A 22,762-nucleotide genomic window follows, 5' to 3' on the forward strand; every position below is an offset into this window, starting at 1 on the left:
CAGCCCGCCCGTGGGACGCCCACCTGCCGCCCCGACGGGAGGCCCCCCGCCGCCGCAGCCGCTGCCCGGGGCCGGGCGCCCGCAGCGGCACCATGAGTCCCCGCTCGTGCCTGCGTTCGCTGCGCCTCCTCGTCTTCGCTGTCTTCTCGGCCGCCGCGAGCAACTGGCTGTAAGTCGGGCAGGGAACCCGGCTGAGTCGGGCGGGGGACGGGCGGGGCGGGGTGGGGCAGGCCCCGGGGGCAGCGACCGGTGCCAGGCGGCGCGGGGCAGCGGGCGCGGGGGCGCCCGGCAGGTGTCTCGGCTGCGGGACGCGAGCCTCGCTCACGCTCTCCGCTGCCTGGGCCTCCTTCTGGACACCCCTCCTGTCCGGGTCCGGCTCCCAGCCCAGAGGCGGCAGGGGTGGCGGCGGCGTCCGCACCCACAGGCTGCCTGGGGCTCTCGAGAGCGCAAGGGGTGCGAGCGCGCGGCGGCCGCCAGGGGTGGGGTGCCCGGCGCGGGGCGCAGCCCAAGCCAGGCTGACAGGTCACCGAGGAAGCCCGTTACGGGACTCTGGGTCATAGCAGCAGGTTAATCCCAAGAAGTCCAGGGGTGAACTCCCCGCGCAGAAGTGTGCGGAGCTGCGCCGCTCTGCGGGCTGGGCTGGAGGCGTGCAGGGACCTGTCTCTGCTGGGGGAGGCGGGAGCCAGGGATGGAAGGAGGGAAGGGACCAGGACGCGCGGGGCCTCCAACAGCCCGCGGCTGGCGTTGGCCGGCCTTGGTTCTCCCTGGGGCAGGAAGAAACTCTGTCTAGCCCTTAAAGAGGACAACAGCCCCCCCACCTCTGTGTGTCTCGCCTAAGGAGGGAGGGGTAGTGACCGCTGGTGACCTGTCTGTCTGTTTCTCCTTGAGGAGGGCCTGACTCAGGGTACTCCCTATGAAGGGACAGAAGGTTCGATAGGGGGTGTGTGGGGGGGATTCTAAAGGGATGAGCTTGGCTGAGTGAGTCAACAAGGAAGCAAAAGGACCCTGGACTCCTCCATCCCGATCTCCCCCCCCCCCGCCGCCCCCAAACACACACACACACAGAGTGACCACTCTTCAGGCCCCAGGCTTAACCCTGGCCCAGAGAGCTGCCCCCATCCGCTGTGGGCAGCCAGTGGGGAGCCAAGCCCCAATATTGATCTGAAAAGCATGAGGTGGGAAGGGGGATAGCCAACAGTGTAGCTGGGTTTCCATGGAGACAGCGGGAGAGGAAAAAATCCTCTCTGCATTAAGACCAAAGAACAAATATCTCCCATGAAATTGCCCCGAGTGTCCAATGGCTGTTGCTATGAGGTCATTGCAGCCAGTCGGGGCCCTGCAGGATTGAAGGAGAGTGTTCTTTGGGGTCCCAGACACCCAGGGCTTGGGGGACAGAGGTGATGTGGAATTCTCCCAGCTGTTCTGAGCGAGGACTCCGAGGCCTCCCGAAGTGCCTGAGGAGCTTTTGTTTTTCTTGGAGCCTTAATTTGATTAACACTTCAGGGGCAGTGGCACAGTGTACAGAAACCAGGGCACCACCACCTCCCCCCACTGCCCCCCTGCAGACCAGCCCCCTGAGTGGGGCGTGCGTGGGACGCAAAGCTAAGGAAGGCCACTGATGTGGACTTGGAGGATCCTGGGGTCCCTGGAGCTGACTCTTGAAAGCACTGGTTCAGAGCTGGGGTCTCCTCGGTGAGCTTGGGCTTCAAGAAAAGCAAGGACTGGGTCTGCCCCGCCGAGCACTGAGGCCAAAGAGGCAAGTGGCAATTCAAGGGACTGGCCCAGGCCTTCATGGAAGATAACGACAGCCGCAGTGTCAAGTCCTTCAAGAGCATCTAGTGTTTTGGATCAGTTTATAGATGAGGAAACTGAGCCCCCAGGAAGGGGGAGCTACTTGCCCAAACTCAGAGCTAAGAACTGAACCCAGGTACTCTGACTCTCAGGCAGTGACATATCCCCTTCCTTGGAGCCGTCCCAAAGTTGAGCCAGTGTGGCCCAGGTGGTGTCACCACCCACCCTCAGCCTCGTCCAAACCCAAAATCCCAGCCAGGGAGGCAGCCCCAGCTTTGGGTCACACAAACCATGGGGAATTCCAACAGCTCAGTTCTCCTGCTGGCGCCGTGGGGGATGGGGTGAGGAGGGCAGCCCAGAGGGAGAAGCAAGGTTGGCAAACCTGTTCTCTGCAACGGTGATGGTTCAGGTTGCCACGGAGCAGTCTCTGGATGACCCCGCTCACTTCTGCTCCACCCCGGGCTTTGAGCCAAGGGTCTCTGCGTAGCCCAAGGCAGAAGGCACAGGGGCTCCCCGGGACCCTCCCCAACCAGAGAGGCTGTGATGGAGAAGAGCTCTCTGGGCACATCCAAGACTGGGTCATTTGCCTTGTATTTATCACCCTCCATCCCCAGGCCAGGGACTGAGCCAGCTGTGGGGGAAATCGGTGTCAGCCTGGTCTTCAAGGAGCTTGGGGTCTAGGGAGAAAGACCAGATAAAAGCAAAACCACAGATGGGTGCGGCGGTGTACATGCTGTTGCTGTCAGAGGAAAGAGTTAAGTGTGAGCTAGAGCAGTCACGGAGCGGGGATTTGACCTGGATGATGTAGAATCATGACAACGAGAATAATGATTATAATAGGTCCCACTGTCCTAGCTAAACCCTGACAACATCCGATTCCCGTTTCACAGATGAGAAAATTGGGGATCACAGAGGCAATTACCCAAAGTCACCTAGCTAGTAAATGGCAGAAGGATCTGACCCAAAAGCTGCCTGTAGAAAGAAAAGCTTCAGGCAGGCAGGCATAGTGGCTGGCACTGCGTCTTTTCAAGTGTGAGCCACGCTGGAGGTCTGGCCCCAGGAGGATGGCTGGCAGCGCTCTCTGAGGGTCAAGGCCTGCTGTCCACTCCCCTTCTAGTACCTGGAGTCAGGCTTCAGTCCAGGGGTGGCTGGCTGGCCTGTTGCAAGAGCCGGTGCTGTCTGTTGTCTCAGAAGGGCGGGTGGCCTGGCAGGCAGGCCAGGTGTCCCGCTGCGTGCAGCTGTTGGACAGGACGGAGCCTGGAGCTGGGAGGGCTCCGCAGCCTGAGGCCTGGGCAAGCCCGGAGAAGCTGGAAGCTGTTGATTAGACTTGTGTCTGGCACCCAGAGCGAGTTGACAGCTTGTGGCAGCTCCCACCACTGAGGGAGGGAGGAATGGATGGATGAAAACAGTCCGTCTGTAGAAGGCCTGGACTCTGCCACAGACTTGGGCTCAGAAATGTCTCTGAATGTCCCCCCCGACACACATACCCACACTGGGGCTGTGCTGGGAGTCAGGAGACTAGAGGTTCCAGTCCCGGCTCTGCCCCACATGTTGGGTGGCCTTGGTTGGACCTCTTCCATCCTCTGGGCCACAGTCCCCGGCAGATTGCTCTGAACCCCAAATGGAAGTGCTGGGAAAAGTTAGGGAATAGATAAGCTAAGGTTTCATTACTGTAGATTTCCTGGAGGAAAGCAGTGGTGCACTGAGCTGGGGTCCCAGCAGAGGCCCACTAGGCAAGGACAGGGAGCTCATGCGACCCTCAAAGTTTGTCCAGAAAAGTGGCTCGGAACTAGACAGATCTCCGGGACGACAGACAGCCCACAGTTCCATCCCAGTTCTGCCACTAACCAAGATGAGTGGCCTTGGACAGGTCAGTCAGCCTCTCTGAGCCTCAGGTTCCTCATCTGTAAAATGGTACCCATCCTTGGGGGGCTGTGAGGCAAGGGAAAGGCCACGCATGCAGCATCTGAGCACAGTGCCAGGCACACGGCTGCTGCCGGAAGCTGAGGGCTGCTGTCAGTGAGATGGGGGAGTCATGTCCCTGTTTCCAAGGACGATGGAAAGAGCAGGCCTTTGGGGTGCTGCTCCCAAGCCCTATCTACACCCACACAATTCTGTCCAGATACTGTGAACTTACACAGGCTACACAGGTAGGATCCTAGGCTGCCACCTCCCTGTTCTTCAACCAGGGCTCCCACAAGAGCCTCACAGGGCCAGGGAGGCCCAGCCTGGTTCACAGGCAAATCCTGCTGGCCTGAGGAGTTATTGCTCGAGAGCTCTTCCATGACACTGGGGGAGGCATCACGTTCCTTACTAGATCTGACATCCCGGCCAAGCTCCTGCACGCCTGCTCGCCCAGCTGGGTATGTACCTCCCTTGGCCATGGGCAGAGTGAGGCCTGGAAATCTGGGCACAACTCGCTGGGCCAGGAGTACGCAGAGCCAGCCCAGATATCAGTGCCAGCCCCACAGGTAAAGGTGTGTCCTGTCTCCCCCAGGAAGTGTCCCCCTAATCCCCAACTAAAAAGGATCCTTCCCTCCCTTCTAAATAGTAAAAATCCATCTCCTTGAAGCTCTTCCCTTGGCTCTGCACATTAAATCACAACCACTAACATACCCACAGTTCTTTACATTTACACCAGGATTTCTCAAATCACCCCATTGAAATTTGGGGCCTGTCCTGGGCCTTGTAGGATATTTAGCAGCATCCCTGGCCTCTACTCACTAGATGCCAGGACCGCCCCTCCCTCTTCCAGGTGACAACCAAATATGTCTCTAGACATTGCCAAATGTCCCAAGGGGGGCAAAATCACCCCGCGTTGAGAATCAATAGCTTACAAGCACTTTCACGCCCATTACACTATTAGAACCATGTAACCTCTTCCCCTCCCACATTCAGAGGAGGGAGCAGATATTCTTTTCAGCCCCGCTTCCTAGGCCCAGAGGCGCAGCGACTGTCCCAAGGACCCTCTGCAAATCAGAAGCAGGACTTGAACTTGACTTATTCTCATGTGTCCAGATCTCATGGTTTTCATCCCTGCCTATAGAACTGTTTTGTATTATATATATAACTGTAGTCCAGTGGTGTGGCTGCTTCTTCTACAAGGTTAGAAACACCTGAGGGCTGAGGCTGGGGCATAAACCTCTCAGCATGTGCCCGAGTGCCTGGCACATGTCTGAACTGTAATAGGTGACCTCTCAGCATCCTCAGAGTGCCTGGCACATGTCTGAACTGTAATAGGTGCTCAGTCAATATTTGATGGATGGAGGAAGGAAGAGTTTATTCACTCCAGAGGGTTTGAAGTAATGGTCAAATGGTGCCCCATCTTCAGAGACCTCAAGTAGGAGGGATGTCTCCTTCCGCTGCCCTGAGTTTCAGATGATGCTAAGATATGCTAAAGTGGGTGTCAGGAAGAGTGGCTGTTGCCCAGTAGATCTGCTGCTCTGGCCTCAGCTCCCCGGCTAGGGCACACCCCTCAGAGCCAGGCTAAGTGCTTTTCCCCCCTCACCCTCTATTGCAGGGCCCCGGGACCTGGCTCTGCCCGAGGGGTTTGCTCAGTCACGACCCAGCTGTCTGCTATGGCTTGACTTTCTTCCCTCAACCCTGGATTAGCAATTGAGCAACTCAGCAAGCATCTGACAAGACGGTGCTCCCCAAACCTGTTGAAACTCGCCCACCTCGGGCCCTGTGGGTGCGTTTGGGAAGCTGAGCATTTGCACCAGGGCCTCCTCTTCTTGTTCCTCCCTCTGGGAAGAAGGGCTTGGCCTGAGCCAACCAGTCACAGGGTTGGCCAGGAAGCCACTGACAGGGTGGCAGCTGCCCGCCATTGGCCCCTCCAGTCACCCCAACTCCAAACAAGCCTCCGACAGCCAATGCTGGTTTGCTCGGCAAACAGCTGGAAGGCCAAGCTGCGACCCCATGGTTGCTGTCCAGACTTCCACAGGAGTTGCCAGGTTTTATCTCTGAGTCCTGAAGTGCTTCTTCTGTGATTCAGCCAAACCCAGGAGAAGGATGGGTCCCTGCCATGACCCCACCAGCTCCTCTTCCCCCATCCAAACCCCTCTCCGCCTCCCCCATCTCCTGGCAAACTTGAAACCAAACTTTGTTTTAAAAGTTCCCTGGCCATGTCAGAACCCCCGCAGTGGAGGGGACCTGGTCTGAGAAGAGGGGGGGCGGGAGGGAGGTGGAAGGAGGGAGGGCTGCGCTGGGGAGGGAAGGAACCTCCCCACAGCTCACAGCTCAGGAGGGAACTTTGGAGAGGCCCATTAGAAGCAGCAGGAAATTGCTGATGAGACTAGAGGGGCCTTTTTCCTGCTGTGACTCTGAATGGTCCTTTCAGACCCTATTTTTCACTCTGTTCACACGCAAGTCCTATCATGCAGGACTGGGTCCCAGGAACCCTTCCCCAAGGGCTGGAGACAGCAAGATATTCCTCACCAGTCAGTGGAGGATGCCCAGCTGTCCTGGCACCCAAGGCATAGAGGACTGAGTCACAGCCATCAGAGTGAGAGGGGCTCTGAAATGATCAGCTCAACCCCCTCCCGGGACACTGAGCCCCCAAGCAGGGGAGTGCCTGCTAAGCCCCTTCACTCAGGTCCAACACTTATCAAGACCTACTCCATCAGGCCCCGTGCTAGGTACTTGGGGTCACACAGCATATTATGGTAGAGCTGGAACTCAATCCTAGGTCTCCCATCTTCCCAGAACTTGCCCTGCAGACCTTCAGCCCCATAACCCCTAGCCAGTCATTCTCTGCTTGAGGTGAAGAGCAACTGGAGCAAGGAAGGAACCAAGGTTTTCCCATGTGCTCTGTTGGGGTAGGGGTGTAGGCTCTCCCAGGATTGGGTCTTTAGAAGGCATCCCCCAAGGCTAAGGAACTCACTAGAAACCTGGAGCCACTAGCCTCCCTCCAGGAAGCCAGCTCCCGTGTGCTGGACAGCACAGCCCCCGTGTGCTGGACAGCACAGCCGGGGTTTCACCCATCCTGCCTCGCTCCCCATCCCCAGGCCTCCCTCAGTGGAACTAGGGAGGACAGACAGTTCAACGGCTGGATGGCTGCAAAAGCAAGAAAGTCACTCTGGGGACAAGGGTTGGGTAGGTCTTTTCAAGAGAGAAGCTCTCTGCTGGCAAATTAGGAGGTAAGGCAAGGTCAGGAGGTGCCCTGAATTTGACACCCACTCACCCCACAACCACACCTGCCCCAAGAGAGAAGGAAAATTCTTACCTTTTGGCACAGCTCTGGAGCCATCCAGGCTCAGGTCTGGGTGGCCACTTCCTGCCCCTGAGTCAGCCACCAGCTCCCTGGAGAACAAATACTACAATATGGGACATGGAGAGGATCCCAAACAGGAAGTGGGGGGGGGGCATTGAGCCCTCAGGAATGAAATGTAGGGAGCTAGGAATCCAGGGTACTGAAAGTAATGGAAACTGGGACGCCAAGAGACAGGAAATGGGAGTGGAAATGGGGGTGCTGAATCTTCTGAGGATTGTGAGTCAAGGGAGCTAGGGACCCCAGGAGACAGGAAGAAGGGGTGCAGGAGTAGGGACTTGGGCTCCAGAGGAGGCCATCATTCCCCCCCACCTGAGGAAATGCACTTGGGGCAAAGAGAACTGGACTTGGGCACTGAGAGCTCTAGAGTTATGCTAAAATTGAGAAGAAGGTGGAATAGAGTCAGCACCCGCTACCCCACAACCACTGTGAGTGTCTCCAAGGTCGGCGGCTCCTCACTGGCTAGCCCTCCAGGGGTTTCGGGCCAGTGGCAGCAATTCCTTCCATGGCCCCAGAAGCTGCAGAGACCACAGGCCCAGACACTGTCCAGGCAGCCACACAACCACTGAGACGTCTCCCTCCCCAGAACCCCTCACTCCTGAAAGCAGCCCACACCCCTTTGCTATAGCTCAGAAAAGACACGGGCTCTGGAAAGACCCATTGGTGGAAGAATGAAGCCACCTCCCTTGCACCATTGTCCCCTGGTGCTATGAAACTATTATGCCCTCAGGACGCTGGGCCATACTTGAAGCCTGATCAGCCAGCCCAGGCTTAGGAGCCAGAATGACCTGTTTTTAAATCCTGACCACCCCTGACTGGCTACATGGCCTTGCACACATGTCTCTGTGCCTCTGTTTCCTCATCTGTAAAATGGAGGGGATGATACCCACTTCCGCCTGGCCAACCCTACATGGTTGCAATAAGGATAAATGAAAGCAAGTGACTATTGTTTCAAGAGCACAAGTGACAGGGGACATAAGGTCCCTCTCTTCCAGGAGCTGGTCCTAGGTGCCCACTGTGCCTGCTCCCCTCACGCCAGTGTCCCCAGCTCCTGCTCTCCTAAGCACCATCCCCTGCGGGTCCTTGGAGGATCCACTGATGGGCCAGAAGCACCGGGAAACATGTTCTCTAATTCTGCGTCCTCCGTCTGGAGATCTGTCAAAAGCCTGCAGCTGGGATCGAGGCTGAAGCAACCCACTGTTCCCATGGGCGTGTGTCCTTCCCTAGGTGTGCTCAGCTGAAACAGAAGAGTTGGGAACCCAGGTCTAAGAGAGCTGACGGAGCCAAGCAAAGGAGACAAATGAGTAGAACCAGTCTGGGGTCCAGCAGGGGGTCCAGCTCGAGGGGCTGTGAAGAGGCTTGGAGATGGCGGTGATGATGATTACGATGATGGTAAACATCTTAGCAATGATGATCATATAATAATGTTACCAACAGGGGAAGACTGCCTACTATGTGAACACTTAATTCATGTAAGCCTCCTGAAGTAAGAACTATGATTCTCCCCGTTCTGTAGATGAAGACACTGAGGCTCAGCGATGTTCACTGACTTGCCTCAAGTTAACAGATGGAATTCTGACCCAGTCTGTCCATCTCCCTTGCACAGTGGGCCACGCCACCTACAATGTCTTGAAGACATGGGGGAAGAGGACTACTAAAGATACTAAAACCACGGGTACAGAAACATTCACAGGTCTGAACAACCGGGATCTGATCTTGGGGAACCAGGTGCTCCCCGGTCCGCATGAGAACACAGCTCTGTGTGACTTGCTTTCACCCAGCCCCGTGGCTTCCAAGGCGGCTCGCTGTTCAGCAGGCACTCCTTCCGGCTCCTCCTCCCAGCCGCTTGGCCTTCCTCCTCCCTGATGTCACAGGCAGGACCGCTCCTGAGGAGGCTCTAAATGCGGCCCAAGCAGGCAGGGAGGCCAGAGGGAGGGGGCAGAGAGGACTGGGCCAGCGTCCCAGCCCCCACCTGGACACCCGCGGGGCCAGGACCCATGACACTGATCTGCTTGGCCTCCCAAACGCTCCAGCTATTTCCCGTCCCCTCTTCTCTGGACTCACAGAGTAAGAGCCCTGGAGGAGTCAGAGAGGTGCGGATTTTCCTCTAGGAATTTGTATATTTTTTTTAAAAAGCAAGCAAACCTGGAAAAGCTTGGGACAAGCCCAGCTAATTTTAGTTTCTAATGAAAACAGCAGGTGGCCGAGAGGATCTGATCTCCCAGGCAGGGCCAGGGCCCTCCGGCCTTGCAGGCTGCAGGCACGGGCCTGGGCATGGGGAGGGCCTCCTGGGAGGAGCCTGAAGGACCTGCAGCCCCCGTTTGAGAAGATGGGGCACGGGCTGGCTGGCAGCAGCAGCAGCCGGGGCGGCCTGGGCTGGTGGGGTAACCTGATCGATGGCACGGCTGTGGCTAGAGTCCTGGGTGGCCGAGGCAGCAGGTGGCAAATTGCTAAGCCTGTACTCAGCAGTGGGAGAAAGAAGGCTAAATTAGGGCAATGCAACCAGAACAGGAGAAGGAGCAGGGATGGTTGAGGCCTTCCGCAGGCCAGCCCAGCCCAGCGACAGCCAACGCTGACCATGCCCAGGCTCTCCGTCTCCCCCCAGAAATGGCTTGTGCAGTCGATATTTGAGCCCGGCCCAGCTCCAGGGTCAGCGAGTGGCACGCGTGTCTCTGGGGGAAAGGTTGAGTCACCTTAGGGTGCTGAGAGGGGGTTCATGAGGTCCCCAGGACCAGCTGAACCTAGCCCCTAAGGCTCTCCAAGCCCTTGACAGAGTGAAAGGCAAAGGCAGCCCCCAGTTCCCCCCCTTGTACCCCACCACCGTTCTCCTCTACCCTGAGTACTCTGCCAGGAGGTGAGCAGAGGGGGCCTAGTCAGGACAGAGCCCTCTGTTCACGATGCAAGCTTTTATTAAACACTGTCTACGTGCTGCACCCGTGCTAGGCACTGAGAAGGCCCCAGGCTGGACGTGACACTGAGGGTGGCATCAGCCCCCCTGCAGCTGTCAAACAGGGCAGATCCACAACCAAGGTACAGGGGAAAGAGAGTTCCTAGTCAGAGCTGAGTTTGCATTCCAGCCTTACCACTCGCGAGCTGGGTGACTTTGGGCCAATCACTCCACCTCTCCAGGACTCAGTTTGCTCATCTGTAAAATGAGACCAGACACCCTAAGGATACCAGAACAAGCAAGCAGTGTCGGGGAACAGCCTGTGATGCCTGGGGTCCTAACTCTCTCCACCTCATTTCCAGCTCCCGTTCCAGCTTGGGCACCCAGCCCTTCCCAGGCAAGACCCTGGGCAAGGCTCTGGGAGAACTGGGGTGGGGGTGGGGCTGTGCCTCCTGTGGCATGGAAGGGGACAGCTGCTGGGCCAGGTGAAGGCAGGGGTTGGGGGTGGTGGGCATTGGTGCCAGCTGTGGGGGCAGGGCCACTCCTCAGCGGAAGAGGTTTCTCAGCCTCTTCCTGGAAGCGGTCCCAGTGACTCACGGCCATGGCAGCCCATCAGCTCACCCCTAAATCCCTACTACTGTTATTTCAGCCCATCTCCCCTCGTTGAGCTCTGAGCCTAAGGGAGAGGGGTTGGGAGGCCCCTTCAGTCCATCTCATTCCTCATTCAATGGCAAGAATTCCACCTATCGGCCTGGCATGGGGTCAGGAGGCCTTCAAGGCTTGGGCCCCATCCCACTCTGTAGAAGGAGTATTACCGACGCTGACAGTGGGAAAGGCCACACGGACCCACTGGTTTATTATACCCATGAGGAGACAGGCTCTAAGAGGGACGGGGACTTGCCCAAGGTCACACCGTGGGTTGGTGGCTCAGCCAGGCCTCCTCAGCCGGCTTCCCCTCCCCTGCCCTTGAACACCTACCTTCACCAGAAGCCAGGACCCAGCGCAGCCCTATGTGGACCCTTGGCTGGACACAGAGGGAGCATAGACTGAGATGGGGACAGGCAGGCTCGGTGCCCTCATGTCACAGCGGACATAGGGGCCCCCACCCTTCTCCAAGAGGCCAACCTTGGATCGAAGCAGGAAAGGATCCAAGAACTTGAGGCCCAACTCCTTGTCCCCTCACCCGTGGCCTCCCAAACATGGACCTGGCCCACAGCCAGTAGCTGGGCTCTTGGCGCCCCCTGCAGGCCAAGAGCACCAGGTGGCCTAGTTCCATAGGGGACCGGGTCCCTCAGCTGGCAGAGGTAGGGAGCACCCAAGTAGGACTGAGGAGCCAAGTGGCCCCCTCACCTTCTGGATGCACCCTCCCCCTGCCCCTCAGCCATCTAATTGCCCTGTCTCCCTCTGAGAGGCATAAGTATCTGCCTGGACATTACCAGTCTCTGAGCACCCTCTAGGCAGAGCCTGGTAAAGAAGACAGGGAGGCCTCCAGGAGGCAAGGAACGCAGGGAGAGTGAGGGGAGGTTGGACTGCTTCAGCTGGAGACCACCCACCTCCCACCTGCCTGTGCTGTCAGGGAAGAGCTCCTTACACGTGCGGCTCACCCACCATGTGCGCAGCTCAGAGCCAGGTGCACCAGCCACGTCAAATCACATTAATTCCTCACAGCAGCCCTGCAGGATACGAACCATTATCTCCATTTCTAAACAAAGAAAGCCAGACTCAAGCCCCACAGCCAGGGGGGCTGGTGCTGCGGTGAGGAAAGTGGGTCCCAGAATCAGATCTCCCTCTGGCTTAGAAGGAAAACACCCCCAGTGGTTACCCAAGAGCTTCCTCAAAAGTGCTTTCCAGGCCCGTGCCAGCCTGGCTTCACAGCTGTTCCTGGGAACGTGTTAAAAGCCCAGATGCCCACCTGGAGTGGGGCCCAGGCACCTGTGCTTTCAACAAACCCACAAATGTTTCGATGCACAGCCAGATTTGAGAACCATCACTCTGGTCCAACCTACATGCCTGACAAATAGAATCCAGCTGCTGCTCACACACCTCCGAGGATGGTGAGCTCAGTGACCAGTAGGCAGCCCCCGGCTGCACCTTGGCTGCCGTCCTTAGGCTGAACGAACCCAGCTCTCAGCAGCTTCTGCCCACAGGTGTCAGTTCTAGTCCTTGAGCCGCATAAAAGAACAGCGTCTCTACCAGAGGCTTTGAAGTCAGTTGAAACCAGATTCAAGCCCTAGCTCCACCCCTTTAGCTGTGCAACCTTGCGCGCAAGGCAAATTGCTTAACCTGTCTGTGCCTCAGTTTCCTCCTCCATGAAGTGAGGGTTCACTGGCTTGCTGAGAGGATAAATGCAATAATGTAAGTAAAGTACTTAGCCCAGTCCTCACTAAGTTCCATAAGGGTTTGCTATTTTTATTATCATCATCATAAAATGTTCCCAGATTTTAACAGGGCTTTCTGTGTACTTTTCTAGTTGGTCACCATTTAGTCATTCACTCCTTCAAACAAATGTGCAGTTCCTGCCCCATTGCTTCAGGCTCGTGTCAGATCATCTTTCACATGCAACATCCCTTTTGCCTCTGACAACAGTTCTTGACTTAGCCAGAACCAGTGGTATCTTCCCCACATTACAGATGAGAAAACTGAGTCCCAGAGATTGTGACCTTCCCGTGATCCTTCTTAGGGCAAGAAATCTGTGGGGCTTCCCTTATAGGATGCAGCAGCATCTTTGTCTCCACCCCCCAAAAGCGCCCCCCACCAGGTTTGCTGGTAAAGCTCCTTGTGGCAGGGATGGGGGTGTGGGGGGACAGCAGGACACTGGCTGTCTTGTTCAGAGCCCCTGATCTCAACAAGATCTGCGGGTACAGCCAGGGTCTGCGTTTCCTCCTGGGAGGTGGTGGGGAGGCCCCTTTTCCTCTCTGTGCTTACCTGTAAAATGAGGGGTCTGGACCAGACCACCTGTCAGGGAACATTCCTTAAGTCTGTGGCTCTCTGTACTCTGCTGGTTCCCCAAGAACCTGGAAGGCAGCCCCAGGCAGCCCAGGGAGGTGAGCAGGTGCACCTCCTACTTAGCAGGTGGGAAAGGGAGGCAGGGAAGGGAGAGAGGCCTTCCAGAATCACCATTCAGCTTCCTCCCGCCATTAGGCTGCCACCTGTGCACTTACTATGTGCTGGGGACACAACTGGGCCTGGGGGTGGGGGTGGGGGACAGGCTGAGGCAGCAGTTACAGCACAAGTCATGGGGACATCTGGACCTGGGCTCCAATCCAGGTCCACACTTACAAGCTGGGTTACCTGGAGCTGGTCATTTCACCTCTCGGAAACATACTTGGCACTTAATAGGTGCTCAGTTAATGCATGCCACCTTCCCTTGAGAGAGGGACTTCTTCTTCACAGGGTCTCCTCCCCTAAGGATCTTTTTTGTATCCTGCTCCTGGCCCCTTGCCTCCTCCCAGATCACAAGCTGTCTGTCGTTAGATGAAGCCGAGCCTTTCCGGGCCCGTCCACCTGCTGTGAGGACGACAGGCAGGAGGAAGGGCCTCGGGGTTTGAAGGGGTTTGAGGTTCGGCTCTGGCACTTGCTATCTGTTCACCTTGGGCATGTCACCCTCTTAGCCTTCATTTTGAAACCCATAAAATGGGCATAATAATTATCGCCTCATAGATTAGGGGTGAGGATGCACCAGGATGAAGTGCTGCCACTGTGCATAGCACATAGTAGGTGTTTGATGAACAGTGGTGCTCTCCCCTGTCCCCCACTGAAATGCACTCATTAAAGCCCCTTCTCCCCAGAGCTGCCATGACCCTAAGAGGTGGAGCCAGCATTGTCGTCCCCCTTCAGGCTGTAAAAACTCAAGGGGCTGAGGAGAGAGCATGGCACACATGCCACTGCCCATATGCTGACCATCCCCTGCCCCCAGCCCTCACTCCTTATTGCCCCACCCCCAGTACTGCAGCCCTGATGCTAGTCCCCATCTAGTGGCCCTGGGACGTGCCTGGCAGTGAGGATCCTGGCTTTGCTGCCAGAAGGTAGGCTTAGGTCACTGGAGTCTCCTCCTGGGGTTGGGGAAAGAGAGACCCCAGGGCAGGCAGTGACTCCCAGCTAGAAGGCATCACAACAGGAAGGGGTCAGAGCCCAGGGGCTGGGGCTGGGATAACATCAGGGCACGGACACTGGTGCAGGGGTCACCAGGGCAGGGAGGGAGCCCATGGGGGCTCTGCCTCCTTTGGCTGCTTTGGCAGAAGCGCTTCCCCCTTCTGGCCCCTAGAGCTGAGCAAGAGGGCCTGTCACTGGATCCAGACAGAAGCTGTCAGCCAGGACCCACCCCGGGACAAGTCGGTTCCCAGAGAGCTGGCTGGGCAGGGCCTTGTCCTAGGACTGGAAAGAGGAGGCGAGGGGCTCTGCGTCTCATCCACCCCCACCATCCTCTCCCAGGTACCTGGCCAAGCTGTCCTCGGTGGGGAGCATCTCGGAGGAGGAGACGTGCGAGAAGCTCAAGGGCCTGATCCAGAGGCAGGTGCAGATGTGCAAGCGCAACCTGGAGGTGATGGACTCGGTGCGCCGCGGTGCCCAGCTGGCCATCGAGGAGTGCCAGTACCAGTTCCGGAACCGGCGCTGGAACTGCTCCACGCTCGACTCGCTGCCTGTCTTTGGCAAAGTGGTGACGCAAGGTGAGGGAGGGGCTCGTGGGGATCCTGGGGGCGGGGTCCAGGGGTGCCAGGGTGTGGGCCCTTGGCCAAGGGACCCCAGAAGAGACCACTGTGTCCTGGGGTGCGGTATCCACGCTCGTGAGTGACCGGACTATTCGGTCATTTATCAAACAAAAACAGCACCCTGATCCAGCAAGGGCATGAGGCTGCAGGGTGGAGACACTGAGACGGACGTGATCCAGGCAGCGGGGAGATCAGGGTAGGAGGGCCATCAGAGAAGGCTGCTGCTGTTTGTGCTGCGCAGCACCTTACAGTGTGCAGCGTCTTCAGTCCTGGAGCTACCATCCCGTGTTAGAGAGGAAGAAGGCCAGGCTCAGACAGGGGAAGGGACGGAGGTGCCCAGGCTCCGCAGAGGGTGTGCATCACGGTCAGAATTCAGACCTGGGCTCCAGACTCCCCGCCCTCAGCACCCAGCCTTGGACGTGAGCCCATTTCATTCGTGTGTGCCTTTGATGAATCAAATTGACAGCTTCACCAGACCCAGTCCTGAGACCCAGGGACAAGCAGCACCAGCTCTGTCCTCCCGGGCTCTCAGTCAACAACCACAGCTCAGTGGGGGCAGTGGCTTGCACCCCGATAGCACTAGCTAGGGACCAGACACTGTTCAAAGGATTTTAATGCATCTGGCCCTCTGAGATAGGCTTCCATGTTACATAAGAAGAAACTGAGGCACACACAGAGGTTAACCACTTGTCCAGGTCACAGAACAAGAGAGCAGCAGGGCCAGGACTCGAGCCCAGGCACCCAGCTCCAGGGTCTTGCTCTGACCCACGATGAGAAAACACTGTGATAGAGGGGACAGAGGAATCTTGGGAGCACAAGGGTGGACCCCTCCCCTGGCCATGGCTGGGGCTCAGAGAAAGCTTTCTCAAGAAGGTAAGCCCTCCGCTGAGACCAGAAATCTGAGAAGGCATTAAGCCAAAGGAAGGTAGGCCGGGGAACAGAGAACGTTCCATGTAACTCGGAAGCTCCTTGAGAGGTCACCAGGTCAAGCCACGGCCCTCGAGGAAGTGCTCTAAACCAGCTGCCTCTTTTTCTCCTTCCTGGGTATGAAACTGACACTCCCGAGCCACCAACAGTCGACGGGGCCCTTTGACTTGCTCGGGCAGCAGGAAGGCATTGCCTGGGCCAACCTTTGTCTTGGCACCTGTGGTCCTGGACGGCTGGGGCTGCCGGGCTTGTGGCAAACCATTTGGATCCTGTTGGAAACCAACTGTGATAGAAATTTGGAAGCCATTCTCCTGGGAGCTGGCAGAGGCCAAAAAGGCACGCTCATGCTTGGCATTGCTGAACGTTGCTGCCCCAGGGAAGAAGCAGAGACCCAGCGAGGGGCCTGCTAGTGGAGGATCTCCCAAGATAATGGTGCCACTGCTGGGGGCCAGACACTAGGCTCAAACAACAGACCCTGAGCACGGGATCCCTTCACACACGTTAGGCGTTCCGTGTTTTGGATGGACGGGTGGGTTTCACGTGAAGCCCTCTCACCCCCCCATGTCTGTGCGTGTGCTGCATCCTCAACCCCAAATACCCAACCCTCTTCCTCTGCCAGCTCACCAGGTCCCCCCTCCACGGTCTTCCCAGCTCCCACAAGAAGGCGGTTTGCTTTTTCCTCTGGGCTCCGAAGCTCTTTGTCCATGCTGGGGTTTTCCCTCTTTTTTGGTAATTTTTTTGTTTTGAAGTCATTTCAAGCTTACAGAAAAGTTGCAAAAATAGTACAAGGAGTTGCCATATACTCTTGACCTAGATTCACATTTTAACCTATTTGCCGTATCAATTTCTCTCTCTCTCTCGATACACACACGCACATATTTATCTGTTGTAACCCGTGGGTGTTCACGTGGCTTTCAGGACACCTGTTAGACTGAACTGTGATGCCTGTTTCCCCCACCCGACTCTGCTATCCTTAAACCCGGGTGACATCGTATTTACCTGATTCCCAGCATGTGGCAGAGCCTGGCATAGAGGAGACAGTCCATGGATGTCTTCCAATGATAGGAAGCAAGGCAGGGCCAGGACTGGGAGGGGTAAAGAAAGGCAGGCCTGGGTCAGTGCTGGCCTGAAGCCAGTGAGAAGTGCCTTCCTCACCTGTGTGTAAGAAGTGGGGCCCAGCCTGGACGCAGGAAGTTTGGGAAGACACTGAGAGTCTTACTGGGCTTGGCTGGAACCTGCTCCAGGCTGCAGTCAGAGTGGCAGGGTCAAGTGTCCAGTGTCCTCTGGGCTGAGTCAAGGTGCCCTCCCCCAGGCCCGCGATACTGGGCAGTCATGTTTGGAGGAGTCTGAGATCTTCCATCCATCCATCTCTTCACTTCGGGATTTCTTATTTTCTTCCCTAGTAAAATTCCTCTTGAAAAAGTCTGAACTTGTCTCCTCTGAGCAAGAAGAGAAGGGACTTGTCCATCCGGAGGCCAAAGTGCTGCTCTCTGAAGGTGCAGGGGTTCGTGAGGCAGCTGGAGGGGGAGCAGGGGCAAGCGTGACCTTGAGTGAGTGACTTCACTCCTCCAAGCCGCGGTGTCCTCACCTGTCAGTGACACGGGCAGGTGCACTTACCTCATAGGGTTGTCAGGAAGATTCAGTGACGTCATTCGTGGCAGGACTTAGTGTAAACCCTGAAGAGCTGTCCATTGTCACCAGCTGCTGTCATTTGGGGTGGCCGTGGCAGCAGCAGCAGCCAGTCTGGGCAGGCCTCTCCTAGCTTTGGGGGGCTTGGCCAGAACCCGCATTCATGAGCTGCCTGGCTGGGGTCATGACCTCACACACAGAAGAGGCCCAAGCTAACAGATCTCCCCCAGAGCCAGGAACCTCATTTGTCAAGGGCCTCCTGTGTGCTGTCCCGTCAGATCACCCTGATGACAAACTCTGCGAATGTGTAGTATTGGCCCCATTTCACAGCTGAGAAAGGGGCTTGGCCAGCAGGAAGGGTGGTAACACACCCAGCTCCGGACCTGCCGATTCTCGGCTCTGAGATCTTGGGCAAGGGTCTTTCCTCCTCTGGCCCCAGCGTCCTGCTCCCTGGGGACAATCCCAGGGACTCCCATCAGGGTTCAGAGACAATGCCTCTGAAGGGCTTAGCTGACTCCCACAGAGATGCCCCAAGAGGGGGGCAGCTCTCTTACCACCAGCATTGCCCGAGGTCTCCCAGCCTCTGACTCGATAATCCCCCCACCTCCAAGAAGTGGAGGCCACCTGTTTCTGGCCTACTGAGGCATTGAGGCGGGACCCAGAGGACACACACTGAAATAATGGTGACCAATGAGGACAGTGTGTAAGTTAGGGCCAAACTGTGTTCTCTAGGCTGAAAATGTACCAGAAAGTCAGTAAAGTTGGTGTCTGGGGCAGCGAGGGATGGGGGCAGGAGGCAGCTCTTGGCTGAGCAAGTGTTAAGGGCCAGGCATGATGGCCTCTGCATTTTAGTCACTGCTTGATCCTAATGTCTAGAGTAGCACCTGCACGTAGTAGGGCACGGATAAATTTTTGTTGAATGAATGAACAGGGTTTGAGGATGGGAGGGAGAGGCCATAGAGTCTGGCAAGGGTCAGAGGTGGCCGTGAGCAGGAAGCACCCAGGCCTCAGAAGGGGCTGGCCTGAGCAGGACGAGAGAGGCAGCAAAGGTAGTGCAGACCCCTCTCAGTTCTGTTTCCCTCCATCCATGGACAACACCGGGCCTCCCCCTGCCTCTCTGCATCTCGCTCCGTGACCTTGATCAAGTTCCTGTCCTGAGAAAGGGACCTCCATGAGCCCTAAGGCCCCTGCAGGCTCCGTCTGCCACTGTCGGGAGGGATCTGGTGCACTGGCCGTAGCAAAGTGAGGCTTCAAAGCTGGGCCCAGCTCCACTCCCCGCACGTCGGACATCTCCTAGGACACCTTACTGACTGTAACATGGGGCTGGATTTAAGAAGTAAATGACTCACTAAAACCTGTTTTCTCATCTTTGTCCTCAATATTGGCATCACATTAGACCCAATGAGGGTGAGACCATGCCTTCCTTCTGAGGACCTCTTAGGCCTGCGTTTTGTACCATCAGATAACTTATGGGGGGGCAGGGGGGGGAGTTATCCCAGAGACACTCTGCCACTGAGAGTTCCTTGAGGACAAACTCCCTGGGTATCCCTAGGGCGTTAGCATATGGCCTAGCTCACAGCAGGTGATCAATAAACATTTGGTGAGGCAGCAAAAGGGAGAAAGAGTCTCTGCCCAAAGGATGCTTTTAGTCCAAATGGTAAAGACATGGTCAGCGCACTGGACGGGTATTTGTTAGCAAATGGATAAAATGGCATTAATCACCGTGCAATAACTCACAATAGCTACTATGTTTCTGTTGCCTACTGTGTGGCCAGGGACTAGACTGAGCACGTTCCATATTTGACCTCATTAGATTTCCAGAACCACCTAATGAGGTCAGTACTATTGCCAGCCCCATTCCATGGACAAGGAGGCTGAAATCACACATCTAGGAAGTGGCAGATCTCAGGCCTGCCTGGTGAGCATCGCACTCTTTCTCAACATCCACCCATCTCCAAGTAGCTGTGAGAGGCCTGCTCTGTGCTGGGTCCTGGGGGCCAGAAGAGAATTATGAGGGACAGCCTGGCCTCAGGTGCTTCCAGTCTGACTGCAGAGGCCGGTGGAACACACAAGACACTTAGAAGATAAAACAGTCTACGGCCTGATTCTGACTGTGAGGGGCAGGCAGGCCAGTGAAAGCAAATCCTTCAGGGGGAGTGCGGGGGATGCAAAAGTGCTGGGGTCTGGCCCACTGGGGCAGCCGGATTTTCCCCATGTTTGAGTTGGGAAATTGAAGCTCAGAGAAGAAGGTCATGCCTAATTGACACGGCTTTGTCCAGCTCCAAAGCCTTTACTCTCCTTCCCTCTGTCCTATCCTACACCATCTCTTAAATCCAAAGAGGCTTCCTGGAGGTGGTTTCAAGAAAAGGTGAGCTTTTGCAAATAAGAGAGCAAAGGACACTGGAAAGGCAGGCTGGGAGCAGGGATGGGGAGAGGATGGGGAATAATGTCTTTCTCAGAGACCAGTGCCTGTTCTGCCCCCACCTCCTTAGGACTCCCGCTGAGTCTGCTTTGGAAACATGTGAGTTATGCTGGGAATGGCACTTCCACCGGGACACCCGCCTGGTGCCCAGAGGATCACCATGCCCATTGGCTTCCTTTTCAGCCCAACTCAGCCTCAGCTGGTTCTCCTCCAAACACTCCTTCCTGCTCGAATGTCCTTCCTTCCAGCATCTGGGAGACACTTCGCACGTGATGTGCTCAGAAGCGCATAGGCCTTGAGTCAGACAGGCCTTGTTCCAGATCCCTCTTAGCCACGGACTGGCTGAGGGACCCCAGATGAGCCACTGAGCCTCGCTTTTTCCTCCATAGAGCAGAGCTGGAGAGAGCTGGTTGCTGAGGTTGTCATGAGCCTCAGGCGGCCTATGCAGGAGCCCCAGCATTCTCAGAAAGGGGGGCTATTGCTGGACCCACAGGACAGCACTGAATGCCCAGCCCCAGGCAGCCTTAGCACCTGGAAAAGATGGCATTGAGGCGGGACTCAGAGGACACACAGGAGCGAGACCAGTGGAGCTGGGGAAGGAGGTGCCCTGAGAAGGAGAAAAAGCAGGAAGAAAGGAGTTGGGTGTGGGATGGGCAGGCGGCTTTATGGAAAAGGCAGAAGGTTGCTGGCACCTTAGAGAGAGTCCTGCCTTACTCTCAGCCGGCTTTGCTGTCCCAGGAAAACAAAGCCAGGACTGTCTTCCTCCTGCAGCTGGAGCAGGCAAACCCCTGACCAGGGAGCAGTTATCTACCATGTCGCTGGGGAACTCCCTTCTGCTACACTCACAGGCGCACAATCCTTTTTCTGTCTCAGCAGTCTCTGCCAGGTACCACACTAGTGAGCACGGCTCCAGCCTGGGCACCAAGGCAGCGAGGAGGAGCCTGGAGGGGCCACAGCACTGAAGTCAAAGGGCTGCGACCCAGAGCCAGTTAGAAATGGCTGGAAGAGCCACTGCTATCAGCTTTAGGGGCACGGTGGCTTGGCCATATTCTCCAGGCCTTCTGGGGCCTCCTGTGCTGAGTGCAGAGGCCAGCTACTCACCATCCCCTAGTAAAGGACCCACTAAAGGAAATGGGCTTCTCCAACAGCACGTGAGATTTAGGATAGACCTAAGGAAGTCCTTCTTGGCTTCACACACTTGATGGGAACAGATGGTCTGCAGGTATATTCCCGGGGGCCCTGGGCTCCGTGAGGCAGGATGATGTCAAGGACGAAAGCTCTGGAGTCCGGCTGCCTGAGTTCAAATTTTGGTTGTCCCACTTCCCGGCTGGGGATTGTGGGCCAAGGTGCTTCACCACTCCAGATCACCCTGATGACAAACTCTGCGAATGTGTAGTATTGGCCCCATTTCACAGCTGAGAAAGGGGCTTGGCCAGCAGGAAGGGTGGTAACACACCCAGCTCCGGACCTGCCGATTCTCGGCTCTGAGATCTTGGGCAAGGGTCTTTCCTCCTCTGGCCCCAGCGTCCTGCTCCCTGGGGACAATCCCAGGGACTCCCATCAGGGTTCAGAGACAATGCCTCTGAAGGGCTTAGCTGACTCCCACAGAGATGCCCCAAGAGGGGGGCAGCTCTCTTACCACCAGCATTGCCCGAGGTCTCCCAGCCTCTGACACGACCAGTACCAGTTCCGGAACCGGCGCTGGAACTGCTCCACGCTCGACTCGCTGCCTGTCTTTGGCAAAGTGGTGACGCAAGGTGAGGGAGGGGCTCGTGGGGATCCTGGGGGCGGGGTCCAGTGGTGCCAGGGTGTGGGCCCTTGGCCAAGGGACCCCAGAAGAGACCACTGTGTCCTGGGGTGTGGTATCCACGCTCGTGAGTGACCGGACTATTCGGTCATTTATCAAGCAAAAACAGCACCCCAATCCAGCGAGGGCATGAGGCTGCAGGGTGGAGACACTGAGACGGACGTGATCCAGGCAGCGGGGAGTTCGGGTAGGAGGGCCATCAGAGAAGGCTGCTGCTGTTTGTGCTGCGCAGCACCTTACAGTGTGCAGCGTCTTCAGTCCTGGAGCTACCATCCCGTGTTAGAGAGGAAGAAGGCCAGGCTCAGACAGGGGAAGGGACGGAGGTGCCCAGGCTCCGCAGAGGGTGTGCATCACGGTCAGAATTCAGACCTGGGCTCCAGACTCCCCGCCCTCAGCACCCAGCCTTGGACGTGAGCCCATTTCATTCGTGTGTGCCTTTGATGAATCAAATTGACAGCTTCACCAGACCCAGTCCTGAGACCCAGGGACAAGCAGCACCAGCTCTGTCCTCCCGGGCTCTCAGTCAACAACCACAGCTCAGTGGGGGCAGTGGCTTGCACCCCGATAGCACTAGCTAGGGACCAGACACTGTTCAAAGGATTTTAATGCATCTGGCCCTCTGAGATAGGCTTCCATGTTACATAAGAAGAAACTGAGGCACACACAGAGGTTAACCACTTGTCCAGGTCACAGAACAAGAGAGCAGCAGGGCCAGGACTCGAGCCCAGGCACCCAGCTCCAGGGTCTTGCTCTGACCCACGATGAGAAAACACTGTGATAGAGGGGACAGAGGAATCTTGGGAGCACAAGGGTGGACCCCTCCCCTGGCCATGGCTGGGGCTCAGAGAAAGCTTTCTCTAGAAGGTAAGCCCTCCGCTGAGACCAGAAATCTGAGAAGGCATTAAGCCAAAGGAAGGTAGGCCGGGGAACAGAGAACGTTCCATGTAACTCGGAAGCTCCTTGAGAGGTCACCAGGTCAAGCCACGGCCCTCGAGGAAGTGCTCTAAACCAGCTGCCTCTTTTTCTCCTTCCTGGGTATGAAACTGACACTCCCGAGCCACCAACAGTCGACGGGGCCCTTTGACTTGCTCGGGCAGCAGGAAGGCATTGCCTGGGCCAACCTTTGTCTTGGCACCTGTGGTCCTGGACGGCTGGGGCTGCCGGGCTTGTGGCAAACCATTTGGATCCTGTTGGAAACCAACTGTGATAGAAATTTGGAAGCCATTCTCCTGGGAGCTGGCAGAGGCCAAAAAGGCACGCTCATGCTTGGCATTGCTGAACGTTGCTGCCCCAGGGAAGAAGCAGAGACCCAGCGAGGGGC

At 56.8% G+C, this 22,762-nt stretch overlaps 1 protein-coding gene across 1 annotated transcript in view; it reads left to right on the forward strand.

Moving 5' to 3' along the window:
* The first annotated feature begins 10 nt into the window (after window positions 1-10).
* WNT4 (Wnt family member 4) overlaps window positions 11-22,762 on the forward strand; it is a 33,955-nt gene continuing 11,203 nt past the window's right edge. Inside the window, exons 1-2 of the mRNA XM_019668815.1 lie at window positions 11-169; window positions 14,379-14,614. Of these exons, the coding sequence (XP_019524360.1) occupies window positions 93-169; window positions 14,379-14,614 (313 nt within the window). The 5' untranslated portion in view covers window positions 11-92. The remainder of the gene's footprint in view (window positions 170-14,378; window positions 14,615-22,762) is intronic.

This window comes from Hipposideros armiger, unplaced genomic scaffold, assembly GCF_001890085.2.
Source record: "Hipposideros armiger isolate ML-2016 unplaced genomic scaffold, ASM189008v1 scaffold_540, whole genome shotgun sequence".
Classification (NCBI taxonomy): Eukaryota; Metazoa; Chordata; class Mammalia; order Chiroptera; family Hipposideridae; genus Hipposideros; species Hipposideros armiger.